Here is a 27116-nt window from a genome sequence, read left to right on the forward strand (position 1 = left end):
GAAACAGGCACAGAGCACACTCCATGAACCTGGTTCTGTTTTTCATTATATACTACAGGCAGGGCTAGAAGACATGCCAAAACTAAATAAATAAAATGACGATCACCCCCAAACCAGTTGGCAAGGCATTAACTTAGGGAACCTATACAATAAGTTTCACTATCCTCGAAATAATTCAGGTGAGATTGCCTGTCTCCTTCTATCCTTCCTGGTTACCATTTTTTATCTTAAAATCCATTGTATCCTGTCTGCATGATCATGTTGCAGAACTAAACTGGTGGGCCTAAAGTCCAAGCCCGTGAAGGGAAGCTGTGCCTGGGAAACTGACTCCTTCCCTTGTCTCACAGTAAACATTCAGAAATGTGCTGGGGTTGTTTTGTATCTGTTCCTTCACCTGGTGAACAGGTTGTGCTCAGAGCAGTTGGCAGCAGGTGGGAAAGAATGGTGGGAGTGAGGGTGGGCAGAGGAATGAAGAGAAGCTTCCTCTGCCTGGTGGAATTCTCACTCAGTGCTGATGATAATCCTTGTGGGAATCTGGGAGCTGAACCTTTGTGTGAGAGCATGCTGGCTTGTCTCTGGCTTTGTGTAACCACCTGCATACATTTCTGTCCGCTTTGCCATTAAAACGCTTTACATGTTTTAACGGGGTCTGTTGGAATTTTCAGTTGGATGAAGAGGGCATAGGTACTATCCTCGTACCCAAGGAAAAATCCCAAAGCACTACAGTTTGTATGAGATAATCTACTTAGTTGTATATTAGCCTGTGCTTCTGTATCCTGTCGTTTGACCCTAAATTCTAAAGTACAATTGAATTGACTTATACCTGTATGTACCATATTAATAAATATAGGCGATGTGCCTTGTTACAAATGTTGATAAAAACAAGACCATAATGTAGCACCATATGAGGCCTGAAAGTCTCTGCATGATTAGAATAATGTTAACAAACAAGAACGAACAATTTCACACGTAAAAGAACTTGCTCTATTACCATTTCTTTCCAGAAGAAGTATGGATCAAGGCAGGTGACCCTGTAAGTCACTGGACACTGGGTAAATATTGTTGCCTTTCAGGATAACCTATCTCTGTCTGAATTCTAGACTACCACAAGTGTAAAGTACACATTTATTTTAGTATTCTTCTGTATTTTAAGTAAAGCTACTACAATCTGACTTATTCATGGCAATGGGGCAGGACAGAGCCATTCTCTAACACTCAGAACATGATAAGATCTGCCCATAGAATGTGGTCAATGAAATAAAGTCTGACTGAACTAGATGCAAGCATATGCAAAGTAAAATGTTATTGGCTTCATTACTAGCTTCAGCTAAGTGAATGGAACAAATTAAAGGTTTTTTTTAATTTTTAAAATAAATAAATAAATTTATTTATTTTTAATTTATTTTTGGCTGTTGGGTCTTCATTGCTGCAGGCGGGCTTCCTGTAGTTGCAGTGAGCCAGGGCTACTCTTCGTGGTGGTGCGTGGGCTTCTCATTGCAGTGGCTTCTGTTGTTGCCGACACGGGCTCTAGGTGTGCGGGCTTCAGGAGTTGTGGCACGTGGGCTCAGTAGTCGTGGCTCGCGGGCTCTAGAGCACAGGCTCGGTAGTTGTGGTACACAGGCTTAGTTGCTCCGCTGCATGTGGGATCTTCCCAGACCAGGGCTCAAGCCCGTGTCCCCTGCATTGGCTGGTGGATGCTTAACCACTGCGCCATCAGGGAAGTCCCCAAATTGAAGTCTTAAGACCTTTTTTTTTTTTTTAAAACTTGCGAGTGCTTCAGGTATACTTGGATGGCTTTCAGTTCCTTTTTCAGTGAACCAAATTTCTGTTTGATATAAACTTATGGTTTGTTTATATTTTTACCTCTTGTTTTTAAGCTTACAGGTTTTCTGAAATTATTTGGGGGCTCCTTGGTTTGGGAGTAGGGATGAATAGAATTTTAGGGGTGAACCCCCTGCCTGGTTCTAACCAGAGCAGCTTTGATCTTTCTCATCTATCGAAGTTCCATGTAATGCTTTCCTGTTGGGGAGAAGGAGATTTTCACTGCTTAAAAATGTTGAAAAGAGTTTGTAGAGAGGATTGTGCTAAAAAAAAAAAAAAAAAAAACCCAAAACCTGTGTAGTTAAAGTAAACCATCATACAATGCATTTTTTTTTCTAGAATCCAACTGGATTTTATTTGACACAGAATACAATATGGGTGCAGGAATAGCAAACTGAATAGACAAAGCAGAAAAAACACGGTTCTATCTAATTTATAATTAAGTAACAGGAGGGCAAGTCATTAAATGGCTAATGAAACAGTTGAGCTTGATGGAAGAATTCTTTTTCTAGTGCCCATACTTTTGGAATTCCCACTCTCTGTTGTCCAACGGACACACCTGCTGTGATTTGACCCAGCGGGAGATGCAGTGGAAGTGAAAAGCATGGTTACAGACTCCCCACGCAAAGGTGCACTCTTCAGAAGTAGCAGACGCCTGGTTGGCTTGACACTCTATGCAAAGATCCATAATATGGTTCCGGCAGATGGCACAGTTACCAATCACAATATCCCAGGCCCAGAGGGCTACCGCATTCCACTTTTTCACTTCAAAGCGCTTCTTGCCCGCGCCACTGTTCGTGCAGCTCGGGGTATCCACATCCATCGCTGCCGCCATTTTGGAAACACACGCTCCATCGCCCGGCTACTTACAATGCATTTTCATAAAGGGAGTTAATACTTTTTAAGGCCCACGGAGATGAGACAAAGTTAGTAAGGTGTATAACCAAGGGGCACAAAGCTGAGAGGACCTGAATGATGAAGGCAGCGAAGGTGTCTGGGAAAGCAGCTCACAGGTGGGGAAACCTGCCGCTGTCATGCGTGTAAAGTCCACAGGGAGGTCTGAACGCTGGCAATGATGATCTTGATTGACTGTGTGATTTCACTTGAACTCAGTCAAAATGTGATATAGAATGTAAAGCACTCCTTAAGTCCACCATTAGGTTTACGCCAGAATCTGATTTATTTGAACTGTAGATTACAATTCAAGGATTGCTGCTTTGGGGGAGGGTCTTTGTGTTAATGACAGAAAATATCAATTTGTATGCTTTATTCTCAGATTTAAAGGGAGGAATCTTGGATTGAAAAAGACACTTTAAGAATGGATTTCTAGCTACTATATAGACTATCCTAGGGCAAACTGTTAGGCCACACATTTTTTTTTTTTAAGTCAAAACCAAAGGAACATCTTTGTTTATTGGATGATAAAGTGGTACATTCCCCTTTTATCTGTTCTTACAAGGAAGGCTATTAAATTGTTTTACAAATAGACTTGCCCAGCAGGTTCCTATACGGGAACACACACTAAGAAATATTTAAATCATCACATGGAGAGAAAGGGGCAGCATGAAGTGATTGCCAAGGAAGACTGATGTGTTGGGTCTAGTGGAGTGAAGACAGGAACCCGTCCTGCCCCACAGGGTAGCTTCCAGCTCTGGCCCGATGCCTTAGACCAAAAACAGGGTCCCAGGGACATATGGTGTCATCATCAAGGGGTCACTCTGCTAAGGGAAGATGTAGACTCAAACCTTTAGTTGAAACCTTAAAAGGGGATGTGAACTTATTTTGTACCTCCACATACAAAGAAGATGTTGAGATAAAGTGTTATAAAATGAGATGAAGTGGTGTAATAAAAGTCAAGAATGATTAAGATTAGGAAAAAAACCTCAATAATTATAAAAATAAAACAACCAGATTAAAAATATAGAGATTGTATGAATAGCCATAAAAATAATTAGTTTAAGGAATATTTCAGATAGTTAGTATTTCATTATATATCCTTCTAGATTCTCCATAAAAATGGTATAACACCACACATAGTTGTTTGCAAGTTGTTTAACTTAAAATTTTACCAGATGTATATTTTAACATCAACAAATATAGATCTACATCATCTCTTTTAAAGGCTGTATAGGATTCCATTGTATGCGGTAGTGACAGATTTCCCATCCTGATTGTAAGGATCTAACTTGGGGGCTGGGACTATGATGGTGAACAGGAGTCTGTCTTTAAGTGGGAATTTTCCTCTACAGATGCTTTTCCTCTTGCTGTAAAAAAACAGTAACCAAGACCATACACATATTCAGAGTTAAGATCATGAGAATTCTCATGAATTAAAAGATAGTTTTGTGAAGGTCAGCAGGACCCAGGCAGAAGAATATTCTAATTTATTAGACTTGTCTCCCTATGTTAGATAAAACAGTTGAGCCAATGTTAGTTTGACCTATTCCTCTCTTCCTGAGTCTTAAAGTGAAATATATACCAAAGGGAGTTAATGCCCCCACTCCTTCTGATGTAATAGCTTTGAACTGGGATAAAAAGCTATCAATTCTGGTGGACAGAAATCTGGGGAGTCACTATAAATGCTGCAAGCTCTGGATACACTGGGGCTGTTGCAGTCAGTATTATCTGTATCCTACTTGGATGAAACCCTGCTCAAACTTTTCCTTCTAGATCATTCTAAGTTGAAAATCTTGTGAACTTTCGTAGATGACCTATGACCCAGGAGGAGAAAAACACATTAATTCTGAAGGGGAATATATCTGAATCCATGAAAGTCTTTCACTAAAACAAAAGTGAGAGGGTTGGGAGGGGTGGGGAATGTCACTGGCAATAGCTGTAGCTTTCATTTTGTTCTAAAAAGAAAATTAGAATTATTTTTCTTTTTAAATGTCTGATGGTAAAAAGACCTTAAAACAGGTGAATTATTCAGTGGGTCTAAAGAAAATTAAAACAGGCTGGATGCATCATAATTCATGTAGCTAATTCTTTATAAATAGACTTTTAGTTTATTTCTGGCTCTTTTTAGTTTCTAGGCCTGCAAGCACACTTGTACATATATCTTGTCATATTTATTTGATTACACCCTTATGGTAATTGCCTTAAAAAGCAGTTACTGAGTAAGAGTTTATAAAACTTTAAGGTTTTTTGATGCATATTGTTAAGTTGCCTGCCAAAAAGATAATAATTTATACCTCCACAAAAGTATATGACAATAGTTGTTTTCTTAATATTGTCACCAATACTACCTATTACCATTATATTAAAAATAATTTTTAAAAACTTGTCTAATCTGAAATGTGAAAAATGGTATATCGTTTTTTTTAAGATTACTCCCCAGAACAGTGATTGTGATCATTATTATGCTAGCATTAATTTAGGACTTACTGTGTGGCCAACCACTGTGATAACCAAGCATCTTATTTTCTTCTCAGAATAGTGCAATGAGGTAGGTGCTATTAATTCATATATTCACTGACCAGTTATAATTTTTCTCGCTGAATCTCTGTGTCTTTTGCCTATTTTGGGGGGGGAGGGGTGTAGAAATGTACCTTAAACACCAAGGAAATCAACCTTTTCCATATAATCTCCTTTTCTGGGGGATATGTTTTCACTGGTATTTCTATTGGTCAAAAATAATTGATAATTCAGAAAGCATGGGAAAAACCCTGACATTGAATACAAACAGAAACAAATGAACCTCAACATGTATCAAAACAATAACATAACTGCACAGAGCAAAAATAATTAATCCAAGTGACTTTTGAATATAGTGCTTTGATGTACACCCTTAGTGGAACATATTCCAAGGACAAAAAGGACTTAAAGAAATATTAAACATTACTTAATAGTAGTAGAGATATTGATGTAGTCATCCTGAAATTATTTATGCATATTTTAGAACTGAGCAAATGAGGATGGATGGATAGATACTTATATTGATATTGATGGGAAGCAGGCTCTTACTGAAAGATTAAGGTGGTACAAACATAACGTGGGACAAGGAGATGAAGAATCTTGTAGTGTTTGATTGGAATTGGAAGTACGAGTATGAACTTATGATTCATATGTAGTAGTCTTGCTTCTCTGAGCCCCCACCAAACTTGTAAACATGCTCCAACAGGAAGTAGGCTGCACAAACAAGCTGTTTGTTCCCCAAGAAACATTTACTCTCCAGTGCCCTTCAGATGTGGCTGCAGGGGCCAGGGGGCAAGGAATTACCTCCCAGAACTAGGAGTCTTAGACACTAGGGGGTTCCTCTCAGAGCTAAATCAGGGACTTGCTCCAACACCAGGACAGGGATCCTCACGATTGGTGAACAGAAGGACTTGATTACTGCTATGGAAATGGTGACTGTGCTGTGCTTCCTCCTTTTCCCTTTTCTGTTCCAAATCTATCACTGTTGGTAAGAATAGAACTTTTCTTAGACTGTAGGCAATCAGACCAGGAGGAGCCACATAATGGAGAGAAATGCTCATCGCCAAGAGATCTGGACTATGAACTTGATGATATCTTGGATGGGACTTTGGGAGTATCTTCTGTGGGAAAAAGGAAAGTAAGTCATGTGCACTTGGATATTTGGGTAGCTAAAGGGGTAGTCTGTGGAAGAGACTGCTTTCTAGCTGTCCCTAATACCAACTCTCCTTCCTCTATAATAAGAGAGATCTTGAATTTTCTCGAAGTCCCAGCATCCCTTGCACCTAGATATGGCCATGAGACTAAGTTCTGGACAATGGTATATAAATGGTGGTAGTGTGTGTAAATTTAGGCTTGTGCCTTTAAAGTGGAGGAGGTGTGCTCTACTCTGCCCTTTTTTTTCTACCTTGCTTCAACTGTGGATAAGGTGGTGAGCCGTCATGGGCCATGAGAATAAGTGGAGCATCCTAGAGATGGTACAACCACATAGAAGGAGTCTGGGTCCCTGAATGACCTCATGGAGTAAATCTGTTAAGCCAGGATTGCACCATTTACTTCCAGTCTGGTGAACAAGAGAAAAATTAACTTCTAACTAACTTATTCAAGGTACTGTTATTTTGGATCTCTGTTATGTACAGCTGAACCTATATTCCAATTTACATACGTAAGATTATATATTAGTGATTTTGCCATGCTACAGTTCTGAAATGTATAGAAATAAAACTATTTTTTTGCATAAATTTTTTGTTGAGAAAGAAAAGTATTAGTTAAAACACAGTTTCTCAGCTCACAAGTTCATCACCCTAGTCACTAAAAAAAAAAACAACCCACAGTTTAATTTATAATAACATCTTAGATGAACTGATTAGGAATTCATCTCGAAATGAGAAACATATATATCTTTTCATTTTTCATGCAAAAACAGTTATGCATATTCTTTCAAACAGAAGTTTGAAAAAATGTTTGTTTGTACTCCTTTTATAAATGGAAGCTTTATATTCTCAAGTATTTTAATTGGTGACTTGGAAGGTATCTTTTCCAAACAGAAACATTTTTTGAAGCCTAGAGACATTCAAACACCTTCTAAAAACCCAGATGGTTTACATTAAAGCCACAAATTCAGAGTTACAAGTTTAGAGTTCTTTTAGAAAGCTCAAGAACTTATTTTTAAAAGGAAACAAACAACATAACATACACATAGAAAATATAAATTATTGAACATGATAGCATACATATAACTAATGAAGACATGGAACTTTTCCCACTTAATCATGAGCTTTAAAAATCAACTTTTTCTGCCATATCTTGAACAAACTGACATTCTTCTAATTGTATATATAAAGAAGCTCTTTGGCATCAGGTTGGGACAGCTTCACTTTTTTGCCAAGGAACTTTGGACAATCTTTTAGATTCAACTGAGAATCCCTACAATTTCTTAGCTGAGATTTTTTTTAAAGGGCTTTGTTATTTTCTCATACAGCAAAAATAAGAAATCCATTGGATTTCAGTTAATGTACTCCCTTGGATCTCAAGTTCATGCCTAAAAATGAACAACCAAAATTATCACTGCAACACCAATTTTTATTTTTGAGGATCCATAATATTTACAGTCACATCAAATAGGTTAAAGTATGGCTGCGTACTTCCTATTCACAAAGGAGTAGAAAAACACAGTCAGATGACTCAAACTAAACATTAAACTTTCTTGGCCAGGGGTGGGGTGCATTGTGTGTGTGTGTGTGTTTGTGTTTGTGTGTGATCAATTCAAACACAGAAAGAAGACAATCAAAATGGGAGCTTTGTCAAGGATTTCACTGTGTACAGACCAAGTCCCTTCCTAAGGTTTCATTTCTAGTCAGTAAGTCCACTTGAGAAGGTGAGTCAGGGATGGCAGACAGGTACACAGGCCTAGAGAATTCAGAAATTGGGCATCAGTTATTGTGCAGATATGATCCTAATTCCCAGCTGACTTCACAGAGCACGATTGGCTATATCTCATTTCACATGGTAAGATACACTCAACACTGTGCATTTATATTTAATCTTTACCCTATTCATCTTTTTTTCCTGGGACTGTGTCTAGCAGGTTTAGTTATAAAAACACGGGCAGCATGATCCTGGACCTGAGTTAGACAGATGGCAGGCAGCTTCACTGAAAGCCTACATAAAGCTTTCAAAGGGCCTCTTATCTTAGAGCTTGGCATCAGGAGATATAGCGATGAGAATTCTGTCCTAGGACTCATTATATCTGTCACAGTCCTTTTGAGTCGATACCAAAACATACAGATGCATTTAAATACAAATGTAAATAAAAAATAAGCACAATTTTATACCCTTCCTTTTCTACTTTACACATCCATACACCTTTCCACGTCTTATATAGATTTACCACATTTTTAAAAGTCTGCTAGATTCTCTTTACTAACAAACATTATTGATTAGGCTGTTTTAATTTCTCACTATTATTAACAATATTCCTGGTAAGAGCACCCCTTCCCAAGCTTTAACTATTTTATCAAAATATGAGAGATAGCCACAGATAAGGACTTTCTATATAGATGCAGATGTGGCATGGCACAACTCCAGGGGTTGCCATTAACACTAGAGTCTCTGTAGATGGTGGGCTCTGGAGTCGAGTCATGCACAGTCTCCCGGGCTGTATGTGATGGCCTTGGCTACAGAATTCTATATCCTCTTAGGAAGATAACCTCTCCCCCAGCTCCTGGGGCAATGTCCCCACTCCCACTTCTCCAACATTCTTCCTTTGACTCTTCCAAGATTCCTGATAGACTAGTATCAAGGAGGACACCAAAATTAAATTGATTTTCCACCTTCCCTAAGACTAAGGAAGACTAAGAAGATTAAGAGACCAAGAAACCACTAGGATGAATTCCATCATTTGTCAATTCCCTAAATCTCTGTTCCCCTCCAACTCTGACTCTGCGAGCTCAACCCTCTGAGCTCGTTCCTCATCACTCTGACCCTTGCCTAGTAGAATGCCTTACTAAGACCTAGGAATGACCCCAGCTAGAGGCAATACTTGGTGGGGTTACAGTTGCTGTTCATATGTTGGGGTGATGCCATGACACTGAGCGTAAGTAATTAAGTTGGGAAGTGAACACGGAAAATACTGGAAAGGAAGTGGAAAATTGAGATTGAGAATTGAAGGAAAACTGTCAAGGATACGTTTTCAAGCATGTGGGCAACTGAGGCTCAGTCCCACTGAGGAACTTGGGAGACCATACAGGCCATGTGTAAGGGTCATCCTCTCTGAGCGGTGAGGAAGCTGGAGGATTGATTCACCAGCTCCCCATGTATCATTGTTTTGTTGTTGCTTTCAGGGACATTAACTCTGAGACTTCTGCCTTGCCATGCTTGATGGCTGGGCCTGTTCCCAAAGCCAGACAAAAGTCTTCAGAATTTTACTACAGAGAGATACGTGTTTGGACAAGTCCCAATGTCTGCCTCATGGGTCATCCATGACTAGATTTTTCAGATATGTGAGCTAATACATTTCTTATTTTTGTTTGAGAAAATTTGAGTTGGGCTTTTATCACTTTTAACCAAATGAATCCTGACTAATCAATCCATAGAGCAGACATATACTGCCGACCTATACATAATATACACAGGGATATATAATCACTAAGTATCACTGTAAAATTATTGTGAGAAATATTAGATGAATAAGATTCAGAACCCATATCACACATAATAATTCTGTGATTAATAACAGTTACCATTTATTAATAGTTACAGTTTGAACTTAGTGGTCATCTACAATATATCAGTCCCTATCTACGGTTTTGATTTGCGTTTCTCTGATGATGATGATGTTGAGTATCTTTTCATGTGCTTTTTTAGCCATTTGTATATCTTCTTTAGAGAAACGTCTAATCAAGTCTGTTGCCCATATTTGAATTGGGGTTTTTGTTTTTTGGTTGTTGACCACTGGTCTTTTACTGTGTCCATTGTTCTGCCATTTCCGGAACGTCATGTAGTTCGAATCATATAGTATGTGGTCTTTTCAGATTGGCTTCTTTCACTTAGCAACATATATTTCCCCTATGTCTTAAATGGCTTGATAGCTCATTTCTTTGAAATGTTGAATAATATTCCATTGTATAAATTTATCACAGTTTGACTATATTCACCTATTGAAGAGTATATTGATTGCTTCTAAGTTTTGGCAATTATGAATAAAGATGTAATAAACATTTATGTGCAGGTTTTTATATAGACATAAGTTTTTAATTATTCTGGGTAAATAGGAAGGGACATAACTGCTGGATCATATGGTAAGAGTCTGTTTAGATTTGTAGAAAACTGACAGACTGTATTCCAAAGTGGTGATGCATTTTGCATTCCCACCAGTAATGTATGAGAGCTCCTGTTGCCCCACATCCCTACCAGCATTTGGTGCTGGCAGTGACCACACTAATAGGTGTAATGGCATCTCATAATTGTTTTAATTTTCAGTTCTCTAAAGACATAGCTGAACTTGAGACACGGAGATTACTCAGGATGATGAGAATAGGCACAATTTCACAAGGGTCCTTACATGTGAAAGAGGGAGGCAGTGAAGTTAGCATCAGAGGGAAACTTGAGATGCTGTACTGCTGACTTTGAAGATGGAGGGTGAGGCATAAGCCAAGGAAAGCAGACAGCCTCCATAAATTGGAAAGACAAGGAAACAGATTTTCCCCTAGTGCCTCCAGAGGGTGCAGTCCTGCCAACACCTTGACTTTAGCTCATGAGACCCAGTTTGAATTTATAACCTCCAAAATTGTAATCATAAATTTGTGCTCTTTAAGTCACTGAGGTTGTGGTAAATTGTTACAGCAATCATGGGAAACTAGTACATTGTAACTAAGTGGAGGGGGACTGTTTATAGAACTAGCTCCTCCCAAGATTTCAGAAAGAATTATGATGTTGACATGAGATTACTCAAAGTGTTCTAAATCACCACTCAGATGCTGAAGGAGTATTGCCTAAGCACACCATGATAAATGAAGATAAAGGAAAATCTTCTTTTAAAGGCAGGACTGCTTTAAGATGTTCTATTTTAGTGGAAGCTTAGCCTGATGAGCTCTAGCCTAGTCTTGGGTGAACACTTCCCTGGGGGTTGTTTTCTCCTAATAGTATAATAAGTGTTTCTTGACAAATCACTGGATGCATTTTCATTTTTAATACTCTCATGGTGAATCTTAGAATTAATTTTTTACCTTATTTATAAACTAAAATATAAATAAAAATGAATTTGATAGATCCTACTTAACTCAGGTCTCTTTCTTTTGAAACCTAATATTATTCTTTAGTTTAAACACAGACTGGAAAACAATATTATCATACCAAAATCTGGAAGAAAATTAAAGTACCCACTTTTATTCTTTTTACATAAATTGAACTATTTGTATATATAGAGATTAAATTTATTGTCCTTTGAAGAATATGTTTATTTACCTACCTATGTATCTATGATCTGTCTATCTGTCTATCTATCTGTTTCTATACTAGTACACTTGGTATTTTAAAGTATTTACTCCAACTGGTATATTGACTTCAATATTTAATACTTGAGGAAGCGTTTTTAATTGTTAGGACTACGACATTTCCATAATATAAGGCTAATTTTTAGTTTGTAAATCAAATAGTAACAAAGTTATCCCACAGTCCCAGGGGCTTATACTATTGAGATCTGATTCAGTTTCCGATGGAAGAGATTGGTAGGGAGGAAGGTTTGATCTGATGGGACCGCTATATAAAAATCAAGGATATTTACAAAGAATTTCTCTGAGAATCAAGACAATCATTTGGCTGCCTTGTCTTTTGTGTGTGTGTGTGTGTGTGTGTGTGGTACGCGGGCCTCTCACCGCTGTGGTCTCTCCCACCACGGAGCACAGGCTCCGGACGCGTAGACCCAGCGGCCACGGCCCACGGGCCCAGCCGCTCCGCGCCACACGGGACCCTCCCAGACCGGGGCACGAACCTGCGTCCCCTACACTGGCAGGCGGACCCCCAACCACCGCGCCACCAGGGAAGCCCTGCCTTGTCTTTAATATTAAGAGTCAGATCTCATCAAGATAATGGTTATCTTTCTACTCAATAGGTAGTTTTTATTCCTTCATACTGAGCAGCACAGAGAGGAACAGGAAATGAGGATTAGAAAAAGAGACCTCTGGGTAAATAATCCATCCAAATTCATCTGGATTTGCCAAACTAAGTAACAATACATATTTTTGAAACTACAATAATTATTTCCCTAAGAATAGCTGTATTGGACTCATCTGCCTCTAAATGCCAGCATGTGAGTGATTAAATAGTGGTATTTGATGAAGTCCCCTCCTCAATTTTTAAGTTAACTAACATCCCCAGAAACAGAATTTTTTCCCCCTAAGTTTTCAAATATTTCATGTCAGGATACAACTGGAGGTCAAATTTCATTTTGCCATGAATATTTTGGGATTGTTTACTTTTGTATATTTGTTTAAATATAAGATTGCTCTTTTTCTTTATGGGGAAGAGACCTTTTTTTTTTTTGTTTTTTTTTTTTGCGATACGCGGGCCTCTCACTGTTGTGGCCTCTCCCGCTGCGGAGCACAGGCTCTGGATGCGCAGGCTTAGCGGCCATGGCTCACGGGCCCAGCCGCTCCGCGGCATGTGGGATCTTCCCGGACCGGGGCACGAACCCGTGTCCTCTGCATCGGCAGGCGGACTCTCAACCACTGCACCACCAGGGAAGCCCGAAGAGACCTTTTTAATTTTGTTTTGTTCTGTGGGAGGAGACATTTTATATTAAAGCAATCTGACCTCCTCTGTTTGTCATTGCACTGGTCTTTAGCTTTTTAACAGAGCCGTTTGCTTCCTTAAGTCTCTAGGTACATACTGTTGATTGCTTTTATGTGCTACTACTTGATGGGAGCAAAGATACTTCAAGCTTTGGAGACACACATTCAGCAAGAGTTGAAAAATTCCTTTCTGGAGGCTGAAACAGCCTTAATGAAGAACTATGTCAACATAACTTCAGAACTTGAAATCTTTTTGCAGGTAAGAGATAAAGGGGTTTCGTTTGGAGAGTTATAAATTTGCCAATTGTGTGAAAGAGAGCTGTAGATAGAAGACTTTATAGAATGCCTTCCTGTGTGTTTTTACCTAAATAGCACTAATTTTCTGTCATCTGAAGAGTGATGGAAAAAAAAGACAATGCCTTATAGTAATAGGAAACATAAAGACAACAGTAAAAGAATGTAAAGGGGTAAGACTGATACAGATAAGAGGAAAAATTACAGAGCAGACATCACAAGGGTATAGGAACTACATAAGATATCCTGAGGGTCAGGGGAGAAAAAATAGCATTGGACTAAGTGTACCATTGATAACAATTATAAAACAAAACACTTATTACAAAGAGAATGGAAAACAGAGCAGGGTAAGCTAAGGAGGCGGAACCCAAAAGGGGATGACCATTTAAAGAAAGCACAGAAATACACTACCATGTGTAAAACAGATAGCTAGTGGGAACCTGCTGTAAGGCACAGGGAGCTCAGCTCCATGCCCTGTGATGACCTAGATGGGTGGGATGGCGGGGGATGGGGGTGGGAGGGAGGTCCAAGAGGGAGGGGATATAGGTACACATAGAGCTGATTCACTTCATTGTACAGCAGAAACTAACACAATATTGTAAAGCAATTATACTCCAATAAAAAATTAAAAAATATTAAATTACATTAAAAATATAATAAAAATAAAGAAAGCATGTGAGTTGAGTTCCAAATTTCCTTGCCCTTTCCTCTGTGAGCACTATCCCATTAACCCAGCTTGGTGAGGGGAAAATGAGCCCTAGCAGAAAGCAGCAATTCTACCGGGCTGAAGCATCAGGAAGTCAGAACTTGGGGACTAACAGTGATTGGAATTTGAGAAGAAAATCACAAAGAAGGGAAATCTTCAGAGTGAGAAAGCCCCCAGATTCTAAATCTGCTATGAATTCCTCTCAAGCTTTGGGTCCACTCCTAAATTGTGCATGTGTAAAGCAAGACCTCAGAAAAACAAACAAAAGCAGCATCTGCGATTGTAAAGAGCTATGCAGAGACTTCAGCAGCAGTCTGGTGCTGGGGAGACAAAAATCAGAATTTAAGACTCAACAAGTTAGAGGGATTTGGTAAACACCCTAGGCCTTCTGTTGGGATCCCAGAAACAACACATCCGGACCTGCACCTCTGAGAGGGAGCTGTAAAGGAGGAAAAGTTTCCACACACTAGGAAGCTCCTTCACTGGCAGGGACGGGGGGGGGGGGTTGGGGGGAAGCTTCGGAGCCACGGAGGAGAGCGCAGCAACAGGGGTGCGGAGGGCAAAGCGGAGAGATTCCCGCACAGAGGATCGGTGCTGACCAGCACTCACCAGCCCGAGAGGCTTGTCTGCTCACCCGCCGGGGTGGGCAGGGCTGGGAGCTGAGGCTCGGGCTTCAGAGGTTGGATCCCAGGGAGAGGACTGGGGTTGGCTGCGTGAACACAGCCTGAAGGGGGCTAGTGCGCCACAGGTAGCCAAGAGGGAGTCCGGGAAAAACTCAGGACCTGCCGAAGAGGCAAGAGACGATTGTTTTGGGGTGAGAGAGGAGAGGGGATTAAGAGCGCTGCTTAAAGGAGCTCCAGAGATGGGCGTGAGCCACGGCTATGAGTGCAGACACCAGAGACGGGCATGAAATGCTAAGGCTCCTGCTACAGCCACCAAGAAGCCTGTGTGCGAGCACAGGTCAGTCTCCACACCTCCCTTCCTGGGAGCCTGTGCAGCCCGCCACTCCCAGGGTCCCATGATCCAGGGACAACTTCCCTGGGAGAACGCACGGGGCATCTCAGGCTGGTGCAACGTCACTCCGGCCTCTGCCACCGCAGGCTCGCCCCACATTCTGTACCCCTCCCTCGCCCCGGCCTGAGTGAGCCAGAGCCCCCTAATCAGTTGCTACTTTAACCCCGTCCTGTATGAGCGAAGAACAGACGCCCTCAGGTGACCTACAAGCAGACGCAGGGCCAAATCCAAAGCTGAACCCCAGGAGCTGTGTGAACAAAGAAGAGAAAGGAAAATCCCTCCCAGCAGCCTCAGGAGGGGCAGATTAAATCTCCACAATCAACTTGATGTACCCTGCATCTCTGGAATACCTGAATAGACAACGAATCATCCCAAAATTGAGGCAGTGGACTTTGGGAGCAACTGTAGACTTGGGGTTTGCTTTCTGCATCCAATTTGTTTCAGGTTTTATGCTTATCTTAGTTTAGTATTTAGAGCTTATTATCACTGATAGATTTGTTTATTGATTTGGTTGCTCTCTTACTTTTTTATTTTATATACAAATATATTTTTTCTTTCCTTTTTCTCTTTTTATGAGTGTATGCGTATGCTTCTTTCTGTGATTTTGTCTATATAGCTTTGCTTCTGCCATTTGTCCTAGGGTTCTAACTGTCCATTTTTGTTTTTTGTTTTTTTTGCTTAGTATAGTTTTGAGGGCTTGTTATCATTGATGGATTTCTTTTTTCGGTATGGTTGCTCTCTTCTTTCTTTCTCTCTCTTTTTTTTTGATTACTTCTTAATTTTTTTATTTATAATATTTTTTTTCTATTTTAATAACTTTATTATTTAAATTCTCTCTCTCTCTTTCTTTCTTTCTTTTTCTCCCTTTTCTTCTGAGCCATGTGGCTGTCAGGGTCTTGGTACTCTGGCTGGCTGTCAGGCCTGAGCCTCTGAGGTGGGAGAGCCAAGTTCAGAACAATGAACACCAGAGATCCCCTGGCCCCACTTAATATCAATCGGAGAGAGCTCTCCCAGAGATCTCCTTCTCAATGCTAAGACCCAGCTCCACTCAACGACCAGCAAGCTACAGTGCTGGACACCCTATGCCAAACAACTAGCAAGACAGGAACACAAACCCACCCACTAGCAGAGAGGCTGCCTAAAATCATAAGTTCACAGACACCCCAAAACAGACCACTAGACCTGGTCCTGCCCACCAGAAAGACAAGATCCAGCCTCATCCACCAGAACACAGGTACCAGTCCCCTCCACCAGGAAGCCTACACAACCCACTAAACCAACCTCGCCCACTGGGAGCAGACACCAAAAACAATGGGAACTATGAACCTGCAGCCTGTGAAACGGAGACCCCAAACACAGTAAGTTAAGCAAAATGAGAAGACAGAGAAATACACAGCAGATGAAGGAGCAAGGTAAAAACCCACCAGACCAAACAAATGAAGAGGAAATAGGCAGTCTACCTGAGAAGAATTCAGAGTAATGATAGTAAAGATGATCCAAAATCTTGGAAATAGAATGGAGAAAGTAAAAGAAAAGTTTAACAAAGACCTAGAAGAACTAAAGAGCAAACAAACAATGATGAACAACACAATAAATGAAATTAAAAATTCTCTAGAAGGAATCAATAGCAGAATAACGGAGGCAGAAGAATGGATAAGTGATCTGGAAGACAAAATAGTGGAAATAACTACCAAGAGCAGAATAAAGAAAAAGAATGAAAAGAATTGAGGACAATCTCAGAGACCTTTGGGACAACATTAAATGCACCAACATTTGAATTATAGGGGTCCCAGAAGGAGAAGAGAAAGAAAAAAGGGACTGAGAAAATATTTGAAGTGATTATAGTTGAAAACTTACCTAATATGGGTAAGGAAATAGTCAATCAAGTCCAGGAAGCACAGAGAGTCCCATACAGGAAAAATCCAAGAAGAAACACACCAAGACACATAGTAATCAAACTATCAAAAATTAAATACAAAGAAAAAATATTAAAAGCAGCAAGGAAAAAGCAGCAATTAACATACAAGGGAATCCCCATAAGGTTAACAGCTGATCTTTCAGCAGAAACTCTGCAAGCCAGAAGGGAGTAGCAGGACATATTTGAAGTGATGAAAGGGAAAAACCTACAACCAAGATTACTCTACCCAGCAAGGATCTCATTCAGATTCGACAGAGAAAGTAAAACCTTTACAGACATGCAAAAGCTAACTGAATTCAGCACCACCAAACCAGCTCTACAACAAATGCTAAAGGAACTTCTCTGGACAGGAAAAACAAGAGAAGGAAAAGATTTACAATAAAAAACCCAAAACAATTAAGAAGATTGTAGCAGGAACATACATATCGATAACCACCTTAAATGTAAATGGACTAAATGCTCCAACCAAAAGACATAGACTGGCTGAATGGATACAAAAACAAGACCCGTACATATGCTGTCTACAAGAGACCCACTTCAGACCTAGGGACACATACAGACTGAAAGTGAGGGGATGGAAAAAGATATTCCATGCAAATGGAAATCAAAAGAAAGCTGGAGCAGCAATTCTCATATCAGACAAAATAGACTTTAAAATAAAGACTATTACAAGAGACAAAGAAGGACACCACATAATGTCAAGGAATCAATCCAAGAAGAAGATATAACAACTGTAAATATTTATGCCCCCAACATAGGGGCACCTCAATACATTAGGCAAATGGTAGTAGCCATAAAAGGGGAAATTGACAGTAACACAATCATAGTAGGGGACTTTAACACCCCACTTTTATCAATGGACAGATCATCCAAAATGAAAATAAATAAGGAACCACAAGCTTCAAATGATACATTAAACAAGATGGACTTAATTAATATTTATAGGACATTCCAGCCAAAAACAGCAGATTACACTTTCTTCTCAAGTGCTCATGGAACATTCTCCTGTATAGATCATATCTTGGGTCACAAATCAAGCCTTGGTAAATTGAAGAAAACTGAAATCATAACAAGTAAGAACACTATGAGACTAGATATCAATTACAGGAAAAAATCTGAAAAAATACAAACACATGGAGGCTAAACAATACACTACTTAATAACCAAGAGATCACTGAAGAAATCAAAGAGGAAATCGAAAAATACCTAGAAACGAATGACAATGAAAACATGATGTCCCAAAACCTATGGACACAGTGAAAGCAGTTCTAAGAGGGAAGTTTGTAGCAATACAATCCTACCTCAAGAAACAAGAAGCATCTCAAATAAACAACCTAACCTTACCTAAAGCAATTATAGAAAGAAGAACAAAAACCCCCCAAACTTAGCAGAAGGAAAGATATCATAAAGACCAGATCAGAAATAATTGAAAAAGAAATGAAGGAAACAATAGCAAAGACCAATAAAACTAAAAGCTGGTTCTTTGAGAAGATAAACAAACTTGATAAACCACTAGCCAGATGCATCAAGAAAAAAAGGGAGAAGACTCAAATCAATAGAATTAGAAATGAAAAAGGAGAAGTAACAACTGACACTGCAGAAATACAAAAGATCATGAGAGATTACTACAAGCAACTCTATGCCAATAAAATGGACAACCTGGAAGAAATGGACAAATTCTTAGAAATGCACAACCTGCCAAGACTGAATCAGGAAGAAATAGAAAATATGAACAGACCAATCACAAGCACTGAAATTGAAACTGTGATTAAAAATCTTCCAACAAACAAAAGCCCAGGACCAGATGGCTTCACAGGTGAATTCTATCAAACACTTAGAGAAGAGCTAACACCTATCCTTCTCAAACTCTTCCAAAATATAGCAGAGGGAGGAACACTCCCAAATTCCTTCTACAAGGCCACCATCACCTTGATACCAAAACCTGACAAGGAGGTCACAAAGAAAGAAAACTACAGGCCAATATCACTGATGAACATAGATGCAAAAATCCTCAACAAAATACTAGCAAACAGAATCCAGCAGCACATTAAACGGATCATACATCATGATCAAGCGGGGTTTATCCCAGGAATGCAAGGATTCTTCAATATATGCAAATCTATCAATGTGATAAACCATATCAACAAATTGAAGGAGAAAAACCATATGATCATCTCAATAGATGCAGAGAAAGCTTTTGATAAAATTCAACACCCATTTATGATAAAAACCCTGCAGAAAGTAGGCATAGAGGGAACTTTCCTCAACATAATAAAGGCCATATATGACAAGCCCACAGCTAACATCATCCTCAATGGTGAAAAACTGAAAGCATTTCCAACTAAGATCAGGAACAAGACAAGGTTGCCCACTCTCACCACTCTTATTCAACATAGTTTTGGAAGTTTTAGCCACAGCAACCAGAGAAGAAAAGGAAATGAAAGGAATCCAAATCGGAAAAGAAGAAGTAAAGCTGTCACTGTTTGCAGATGACATGATACTATACATAGAGAATCCTAAAGATGCTACCAGAAAACTACTAGAGCTAATCAATGAATTTGGTAAAGTAGCAGGATACAAAATTAATGCACAGAAATCTCTGGCAATCCTATACACTAAGGATGAAAAATCTGAAAGTGAAATCAAGAAAACAGTCCCATTTACCACTGCAACAAAAAGAGTAAAATATCTAGGAATAAACCTACCTAAGGAGACAAAAGACCTGTATGCAGAAAATTATAAGACACTGATGAAAGAAATTAAATATGACACAAATAGATAGAGAGATATACCATGTTCTTGGATTGGAAGAATCAACATTGTGAAAATGACTCTACTATCCAAAGCAATCTATAGATTCAATGCAATCCCTATCAAATTACCACTGGCATTTTTCACAGAACTAGAACAAAAAATTTCTCAATTTGTATGGAAACACAAAAGACCCCAAATAGCCAAAGCAATCTTGAGAACGAAGAAAGGAGCTGGAGGAATCAGGCTCCCTGACTTCAGACTATACTACAAAGCTACAGTAATCAAGACAGTATGGTACTGGCACAAAAACAGAAAGATAGATCAATGGAACAGGATAGAAAGCCCAGAGATAAACCCACGCACATATGGACACCTTATCTTTGATAAAGGTGGCAGGAATGTACAGTGGAGAAAGGACAGCCTCTTCAATAAGTGGTGCTGGGAAAACTGGACAGATACATGTAAAAGTATGAGATTAGATCACTCCCTAACACCATACACAAAAATAAGCTCAAAATGGATTAAAGACCTAAATGTAAGGCCAGAAACTATCAAACTCTTAGAGGAAAACATAGGCAGAACACTCTATGACATAAATCACAGCAAGATCCTTTCTGACCCTCCTCCTAGAGTAATGGAAATAAAAACAAAAATAAACAAATGGGACCTAATGAAACTTCAAAGCTTTTGCACAGCAAAGGAAACCATAAACAAGACCAAAAGACAACCCTCAGAATGGGAGAAAATATTTGCAAATGAAGCAACTGACAAAGGATTAATCTCCAAAATTTACAAGCAGCTAATGCAGCTCAATAACAAAAAAACAAAGAACCCAATCCAAAAATGGGCAGAAGACCTAAATAGACATTTCTCCAAAGAAGATATACAGACTGCCAACAAACACATGAAAGAATGCTCAACATCATTAATCATTAGAGAAATGCAAATCAAAACTACAATGAGATATCATCTCACACCAGTCAGAATGGCCATCATCAAAAAATCTACAAACAATAAATGTGGAGAGGGTGTGGATAAAAGGAACACTCTTGCACTCTTGGTGGGAATGTGAATTGGTTCAGCCACTATGGAGAACAGTATGGAGGTTCCTTAAAAAACTACAAATAGAACTACCATATGACCCAGCAATCCCACTATTGGGCATATACCCTGAGAAAACCAAAATTCAAAAAGAGTCATGTACCAAAATGTTCATTGCAGCTCTATTTACAATAGCCCGGAGATGGAAACAACCTAAGGACCCATCATCAGATGAATGGATAAAGAAGATGTGGCACATATATACAATGGAATATTACTCAGCCATAAAAAGAAATGAAATTGAGCTATTTGTAATGAGGTGGATAGACCTAGAGTCTGTCATATGGAGTGAAGTAAGTCAGAAAGAAAAAGACAAATACCGTATGCTAACACATGTATATGGAATTTAAGAAAAAAAAATGTCATGAAGAACCTAGGGGTAAGACAGGAATAAAGACACAGACCTACTGGAGAACGGACTTGAGGATATGGGGAGGGGGAAGGGTGAGCTGCGATAGGGCGAGAGAGAGTCATGGACATATACACACTACCAAACGTAAGGTAGATAGCTAGTGGGAAGCAGCCGCATGGCACAGGGATATCGGCTCGGTGCTTTGTGACCGCCTAGAGGGGTGGGATAGGGAGGGTGGGAGGGAGGGAGATGCAAGAGGGAAGAGATATGGGAACATATGTATATGTATAACTGATTCACTTTGTTATAAAGCAGAAACTAACACACCATTGTAAAGCAATTATACCACAATAAAGATGTTAAAAAAAAAAGAAAGATAGTCCTCACAGGTTTTTATTGATAGTATATAATTTAATCCCAGCAGAGTAATATAGTGATTCCCTAACTAAACTAGATATATCATTAGATGCATTTATTTGTGAACCAGAAACTACATAAAGCAGCAAAGTATAGTTAAAAATCAAGCAAACTTTCCAGAATTAAAAAATGGAATAATTAAAATGCAGAATAAATGAAAGCCAGCAAGGTTGAAGGAGACAATATCAATAAATAAAAATCAGCTGTATTTCTATACACCGACAATGAAAAATCTCAAAATGAAATTAAGAAAACATTTCCCTTTACAAATGCAGTAACAAGAATAAAACACTTAGGACTAAATTTAACCAAGAAAGTTCAAGATTTGCACACTGAAAGCTACGAAACATTTTTGAAAAAAGGAGACCTAAATAAGTGGAAAGATTTATGTTTATATATTGGAAGACAATGTTGTAAGATAAGAATATTCTTTTAAGAGTATTTTGAGAGAACTCTTACAGATTCAATGTATGAGTTTTCCTATGAAAATTTCAACTTCTTTTTTTTTTCAAAAATTAACCAGCTAATTGTAAATTTTATGTGGAAATTCAAGGAACTCAGAGCAGTAAAAACAATCTTGAAAAAGACAGAGTTTAAGGACTCACACTTCCTGGATTAAAAAATTACAAAGCTACAGCAATAAAAACAGTGTGGTACTCACACAAGGATAGATATATGGACCAACAGAATAGAAGTGAGAGTGGAGAAATAAATTGACCATAGATGTATGGGTTTATTTTTTTTAAGTTTTTTTTTTTTTTTTTTTTTTGCGGTACGTGGGCCTCTCACTGTTGTGGCCTCTCCCGCTGCGGAGCACAGGCTCCGGACGCGCAGGCTCAGCGGCCATGGCTCACGGGCCTAGCCGCTCCGCGGCATGTGGGACCTTCCCAGACCAGGGCACGAACCCGTGTCCCCTGCATCGGCAGGTGGACTCTCAACCACTGCGCTACCAGGGAAGCCCTTTTTTAAGTTTTATACACTTTTTTTTTTAAACAAGTTTTAGGTTTACAGAAAAATTGGGCAGAGAATACAGAGTACAGAGAATTTCCAGATACCTCCTATCTCACTGCACAGTTTTCCCTAATACTAACATCTTGCATTAGTGTGGTACAATTGTTACGAGTGAGGAATCTATATTGATATTTATTATTAACTAAAGTCCATGGTGTATAGTAGGGTTCATTCTTTGTGTTGGACACTCTGTGGTGGTCAATTTTAAGTGATATGATACTTTCTATATATTCTAAACATTTTACTTTATTATTTTTATAGTCTAATACCAAAGATGATTTCCAAGTTAGTATAAAATGATTTATGATATCTAAAGTATATATTCCAAAGTGGTGACTTTGAAACACTATGACTACCAAATTAAGTTTGCAAACAAAACTTTTGAGCAGTTTCTAGTGAATTATCTCGCTCACACCCAGGCAGATTCCTTAATTAATATACAAAGTCAAACTCTTTCAATTGGTTTCGTAACTTCTTCACCTAAACAGGCAAAAATTAATGTTCTACATGTCTTTCTTCTGACATAGGATCTAATAAATTATAATGCCTAGAAACATTAATTCATTTGAAATTGCTCATTAACTACAAATATTTCAGAATATTTTACACAATTTACTGTAGCTTCTAGCTTGGTTTCTGTATTAGAGTTCTCCAGAGAAACAGAATACATATAGAGAATATATATATATATATATATGTATATGTATATCTATATCTATATAAAGAGGTTGTTATTATTATAAGGAATTGGCTTACATGACTGTGGAGCCTGACAAGTCCCATGATCTGCTGTCTGCAAGCTGGAGGCCTAGAAGAGCCAGCGGTATAGTTCCAGTCTGAGTCAAAAGGTCTGAGAACCTGGAGAGCCAATGTCCCAGTTCAAAAACAGTCAGAGAGAGAATAAACTCTTCCTCACCCTGCCTTTTGTTCTATTCAGGTCTGCAACACATTGGATGAGGTCCACCCACATTGGGGAAGGCAGTCTGCTTTACTCAATCTACCCATTCAAATGTTAATTTCGTTCAGAAACTCCCTTACAGATACCCTTAGAATAATGCTTAGCTAGGAAACATTGATATCTGGGTATCCCATGTCCTAGCCAAGTTGACACAATTACCCATCACAGTTTCCAACCGAAAATGACCTATTAAAAGGTCAGTTCATTTCTATAAACTCTTAACATTTCAATGAAGTTGTATAGAAGCCTCTATTAGCCATTTATGGGAATGTATTCATGTACTTTATGAGGTAAATATAATTATTATCCTCATTTTACTGACATGGAAATTAAGGGTAAATAGCTTGCCCATCTAGTAGATGATAGGATTGTGGCTCAAACTCCAATCTACTTCACATAAGCGACACCACCCTTAACCAGATCACCCTAACTGTAGTATGGAAGGCACATTTGAGGAGTTGTCTACTAGAGGCAGGAACACAGTTACAAGACCGCGACAGTGTGCATGAAGACCTTGGAATTATTCTAGTGTTTTTATGAAGGAGAATCAAAAAGACTAGGTGGCACCTCTCTCTCTCTCTCTCTCTCTCTCTCTCTCTCTCTCTCTCTATCTATCTATCTATCTTTGGTGGGAGAGGTTGGGGTGGTATGAATAAAGAAAGCAAAGAGTCAAGGGTGACTGAGGTTTCCAGCTTGGGTATCTTCCACCCCAACTACCCACACTATCATGTATGATTCTCACTAAGTAATAACGATAACAGCAGATTGCATTTGCACAGGATAGGAGACATAAAGGGTTTTGAAGTAAGTGTCTTTTATTGGTTCGCAGAAACTATATATAGTGCCATTGAGAAGAGGACAGTCTTGGTCCTAACAGATCTTCCTTTCTCTCCCAAGCTGGTAGACAGATAACTGGCACTTGCCAGACTGCTATCATCAACATACTGAGTTGATGAGTTTGTAACAGAGGAAAGTACGGGAGGGATCAGCGTAAGAAGTACTTCCCTGCTTTATGATCTCTGTGCATATGGCTAGGAACAGGAGGAGAGGAAACACTGAGCCTACTGACATTTACCAGTCCTACAATGAATTCTGATTGAAAAATTTGACTTTCTCTCTTTTGAGATGTTCATTAATTGTTACCACCTTAATATAACAAAAAAAAAGTCCTTCTCTTTCTAAAAAAAGCATAACCTCCTTATTGGGAGTATAAAATCACTGAGAGACACTGATGTGAGCTAAGTCCCTTTAGCCAAGTACAAGAACCTCACATTGGCCAAGATGCTCTGGATGAAGTTCATTACTTAATCAACCAGTTTACCAAAGCAAACACCTCCCTCTAGTTTCTTAGACGTTATCTTCAACCACACCTTTAGCTTTTGAGTATTTTGACTTATCAGTGAAGGCCTGCCAATACCTTACAGAAAGTACTAGAAGAGGAGGCTGAGTTTGGGAAGAGCATCCTTAAATCAAAGTTTAGGACTTTCTTGGCTAAATGTTCCAATGCATTTAAAATTCAGCTGTAGAATTGTATAGCTGTGCATCTAGGGCACTTAAAAGGGCAATAGAGACATGGGTCCCTTCTATCTTTGGAGGCTCTTAATTTATTAAAAATTTTTAAATGTCAAAATAGCTATAATACTTGAAGATTAACATCTCTACACTTAATAACAATACTTTTAATACAGAAATTCAGTAAAACATAATTACGCTATTTAGAAGATAATTACATTTGCAAAAGTTATATATTCATAATACGTGATGGGGTTAGACTGTTATTTAATGGGATACAAGCATGAAAATGTAGGATGAAAGTCATTGTCTTTCAATGTGTTCAGTGTATCCCATTTGGAGACTGATATTTGAGGCCCTTCACAAATGTGGACCTCAAATAAATGGTCTGAGATCCCCATTAGGATAGAGCTGGGCCCAACTCACTTGACCCAAGAATGTACTTCACAAGTAGACCTCAGACTTGGTTGGCAAGTGATGATATTATTTCTGAGACACTCCTGTCCTCTCCCATCAATTATCCTCCTAAGAAACATTTTTTAATGGCATATTTCAATGTTTATGACTTAAGAAGTGGTATAACTCAGCTCCTTGTGGGAATGTCTCAGAGAGCTTTATTTTTCACAGGAATTTCTTTTGATTCCATAACACAGTCCCAGCTGCAGAACCTCTGCAACAGTTGTCAGCTGGGTTCGGGAGTCACACAGATGTGGGGACAAGTTCTGCTTCACCACGACTAGTTAAGTGACCTTGAGAAATTGCCAACCTCTCTGGGCCTGTATCTCAGCTGTAAAATGGGAATAATAATAGTCCTTATTTCATAGGGTGGTCTGAAATGAAATGACTTGTTGCAAGTTAAGCACACTGCCTAACATCTAACCGGCACTCAAGAAATGTTAGCCACAGGTACTGTTATTCTTTTCCCAAGTAACAGAGCTCTATGTAGAAGACACGAAAAACATTCAAATCAAACTTTTTTCCCACGACGTTTTGATATTTTAAATATTTCAGATATTTTTAAAATTTTATTTTAATATTTTATATCCATTATCACTTTGTGACTGTAAGTGTATCTCAAAAATTAATTAACTAATTAATTAATTAATTAATTAAACTTATTTTAAAGAGGATGAGACACTGATGAAATATGTAATGTTGGTACTTCTTATGTAGTACCAAATCCGGCCTCCAGATGTCAGTATGAACTCAACCGATTGAGGCAGTTACTCAAATAAGATGGTTACGTGCTACTCTACTCTTATGCATTAAATAGCATTGCAGATATACAATAACCATTATTCAATTTTAGAAATGTAATAAACAGATCAGCTTCTTTGAATTCAGAAGACATTGTATTATAAAACTAGTAATGAAAAATATGCATCAAGTGCATGAATCGGGAAGTACCGTTACAAGAAATTTGGACACATTTAACCAAAATATGAAAAGAGGGTTATATTTAACACTTGCTTTTGGAAGAAACAATTATTATTTACATGATTGTGGTCTATGTAGTCTATGGGTCTTCAAAAATTATTCAAAATAATTCAAAATTTATTTATATTTATTTTTATATATTTATTTATTTATTTATATTAAAAAATTATTCAAGATAATCAGTGGCCACATCTAACATTTTCTACATTCTACTCTTGTGCAGTACACATTTAGGGCCATTCCACTGGAAAGGTAAATCAGATAAAACATTGTTTCATGCCCATGAAAACCAAGTAAAAGTAAATCAGTTTATAAAGCGATGCAGATTTATTATGGGTGCTGCTACAGAAGCCTCAAAAAGTTTGCTCTTAGAGGGCACTATTACCCATTTTATTCATTCAATAAATATTTATTGAGTATCTACTATGTTTCAAGCAACTTTTTAGATGTTGGGAACAGAGCTGTGAACAAAGCAAACAAAATCCCTGCCCTCATGGAGTTTTCAGTTCAGGAAAGAAAGGTGGGCAATAAATGTAATAAATAAATAAACAACAAAGTGAAATAGCATATTAAAAAATAATAATTTCTACAGATCAAAAAAAAAAGGGAAACATTTAAAA

The 27116-nt window shown here is 38.5% G+C and overlaps 1 protein-coding gene across 1 annotated transcript; it reads right to left on the reverse strand.

Annotated features, from left to right (window-relative positions):
* Nucleotides 1-2304: 2304 nt before the first annotated feature.
* Nucleotides 2305-2676, reverse strand: LOC132529924 (RING-box protein 1-like). Its single transcript, XM_060167029.1, has one exon. The coding sequence runs from the start codon at nucleotides 2654-2656 to the stop codon at nucleotides 2330-2332; it is 327 nt and encodes a 108-aa protein (XP_060023012.1). The 5' UTR covers nucleotides 2657-2676; the 3' UTR covers nucleotides 2305-2329.
* Nucleotides 2677-27116: the final 24440 nt, after the last annotated feature.

Source organism: Lagenorhynchus albirostris, chromosome 1, assembly GCF_949774975.1.
Source record: "Lagenorhynchus albirostris chromosome 1, mLagAlb1.1, whole genome shotgun sequence".
Classification (NCBI taxonomy): domain Eukaryota; kingdom Metazoa; phylum Chordata; class Mammalia; order Artiodactyla; family Delphinidae; genus Lagenorhynchus; species Lagenorhynchus albirostris.

Excerpts from the sequence above, each read along its gene's own strand:
- LOC132529924 (XM_060167029.1), bottom strand. The coding sequence starts at position 2,656 with ATGGCGGCAGCGATGGATGTGGATACCCCGAGCTGCACGAACAGTGGC.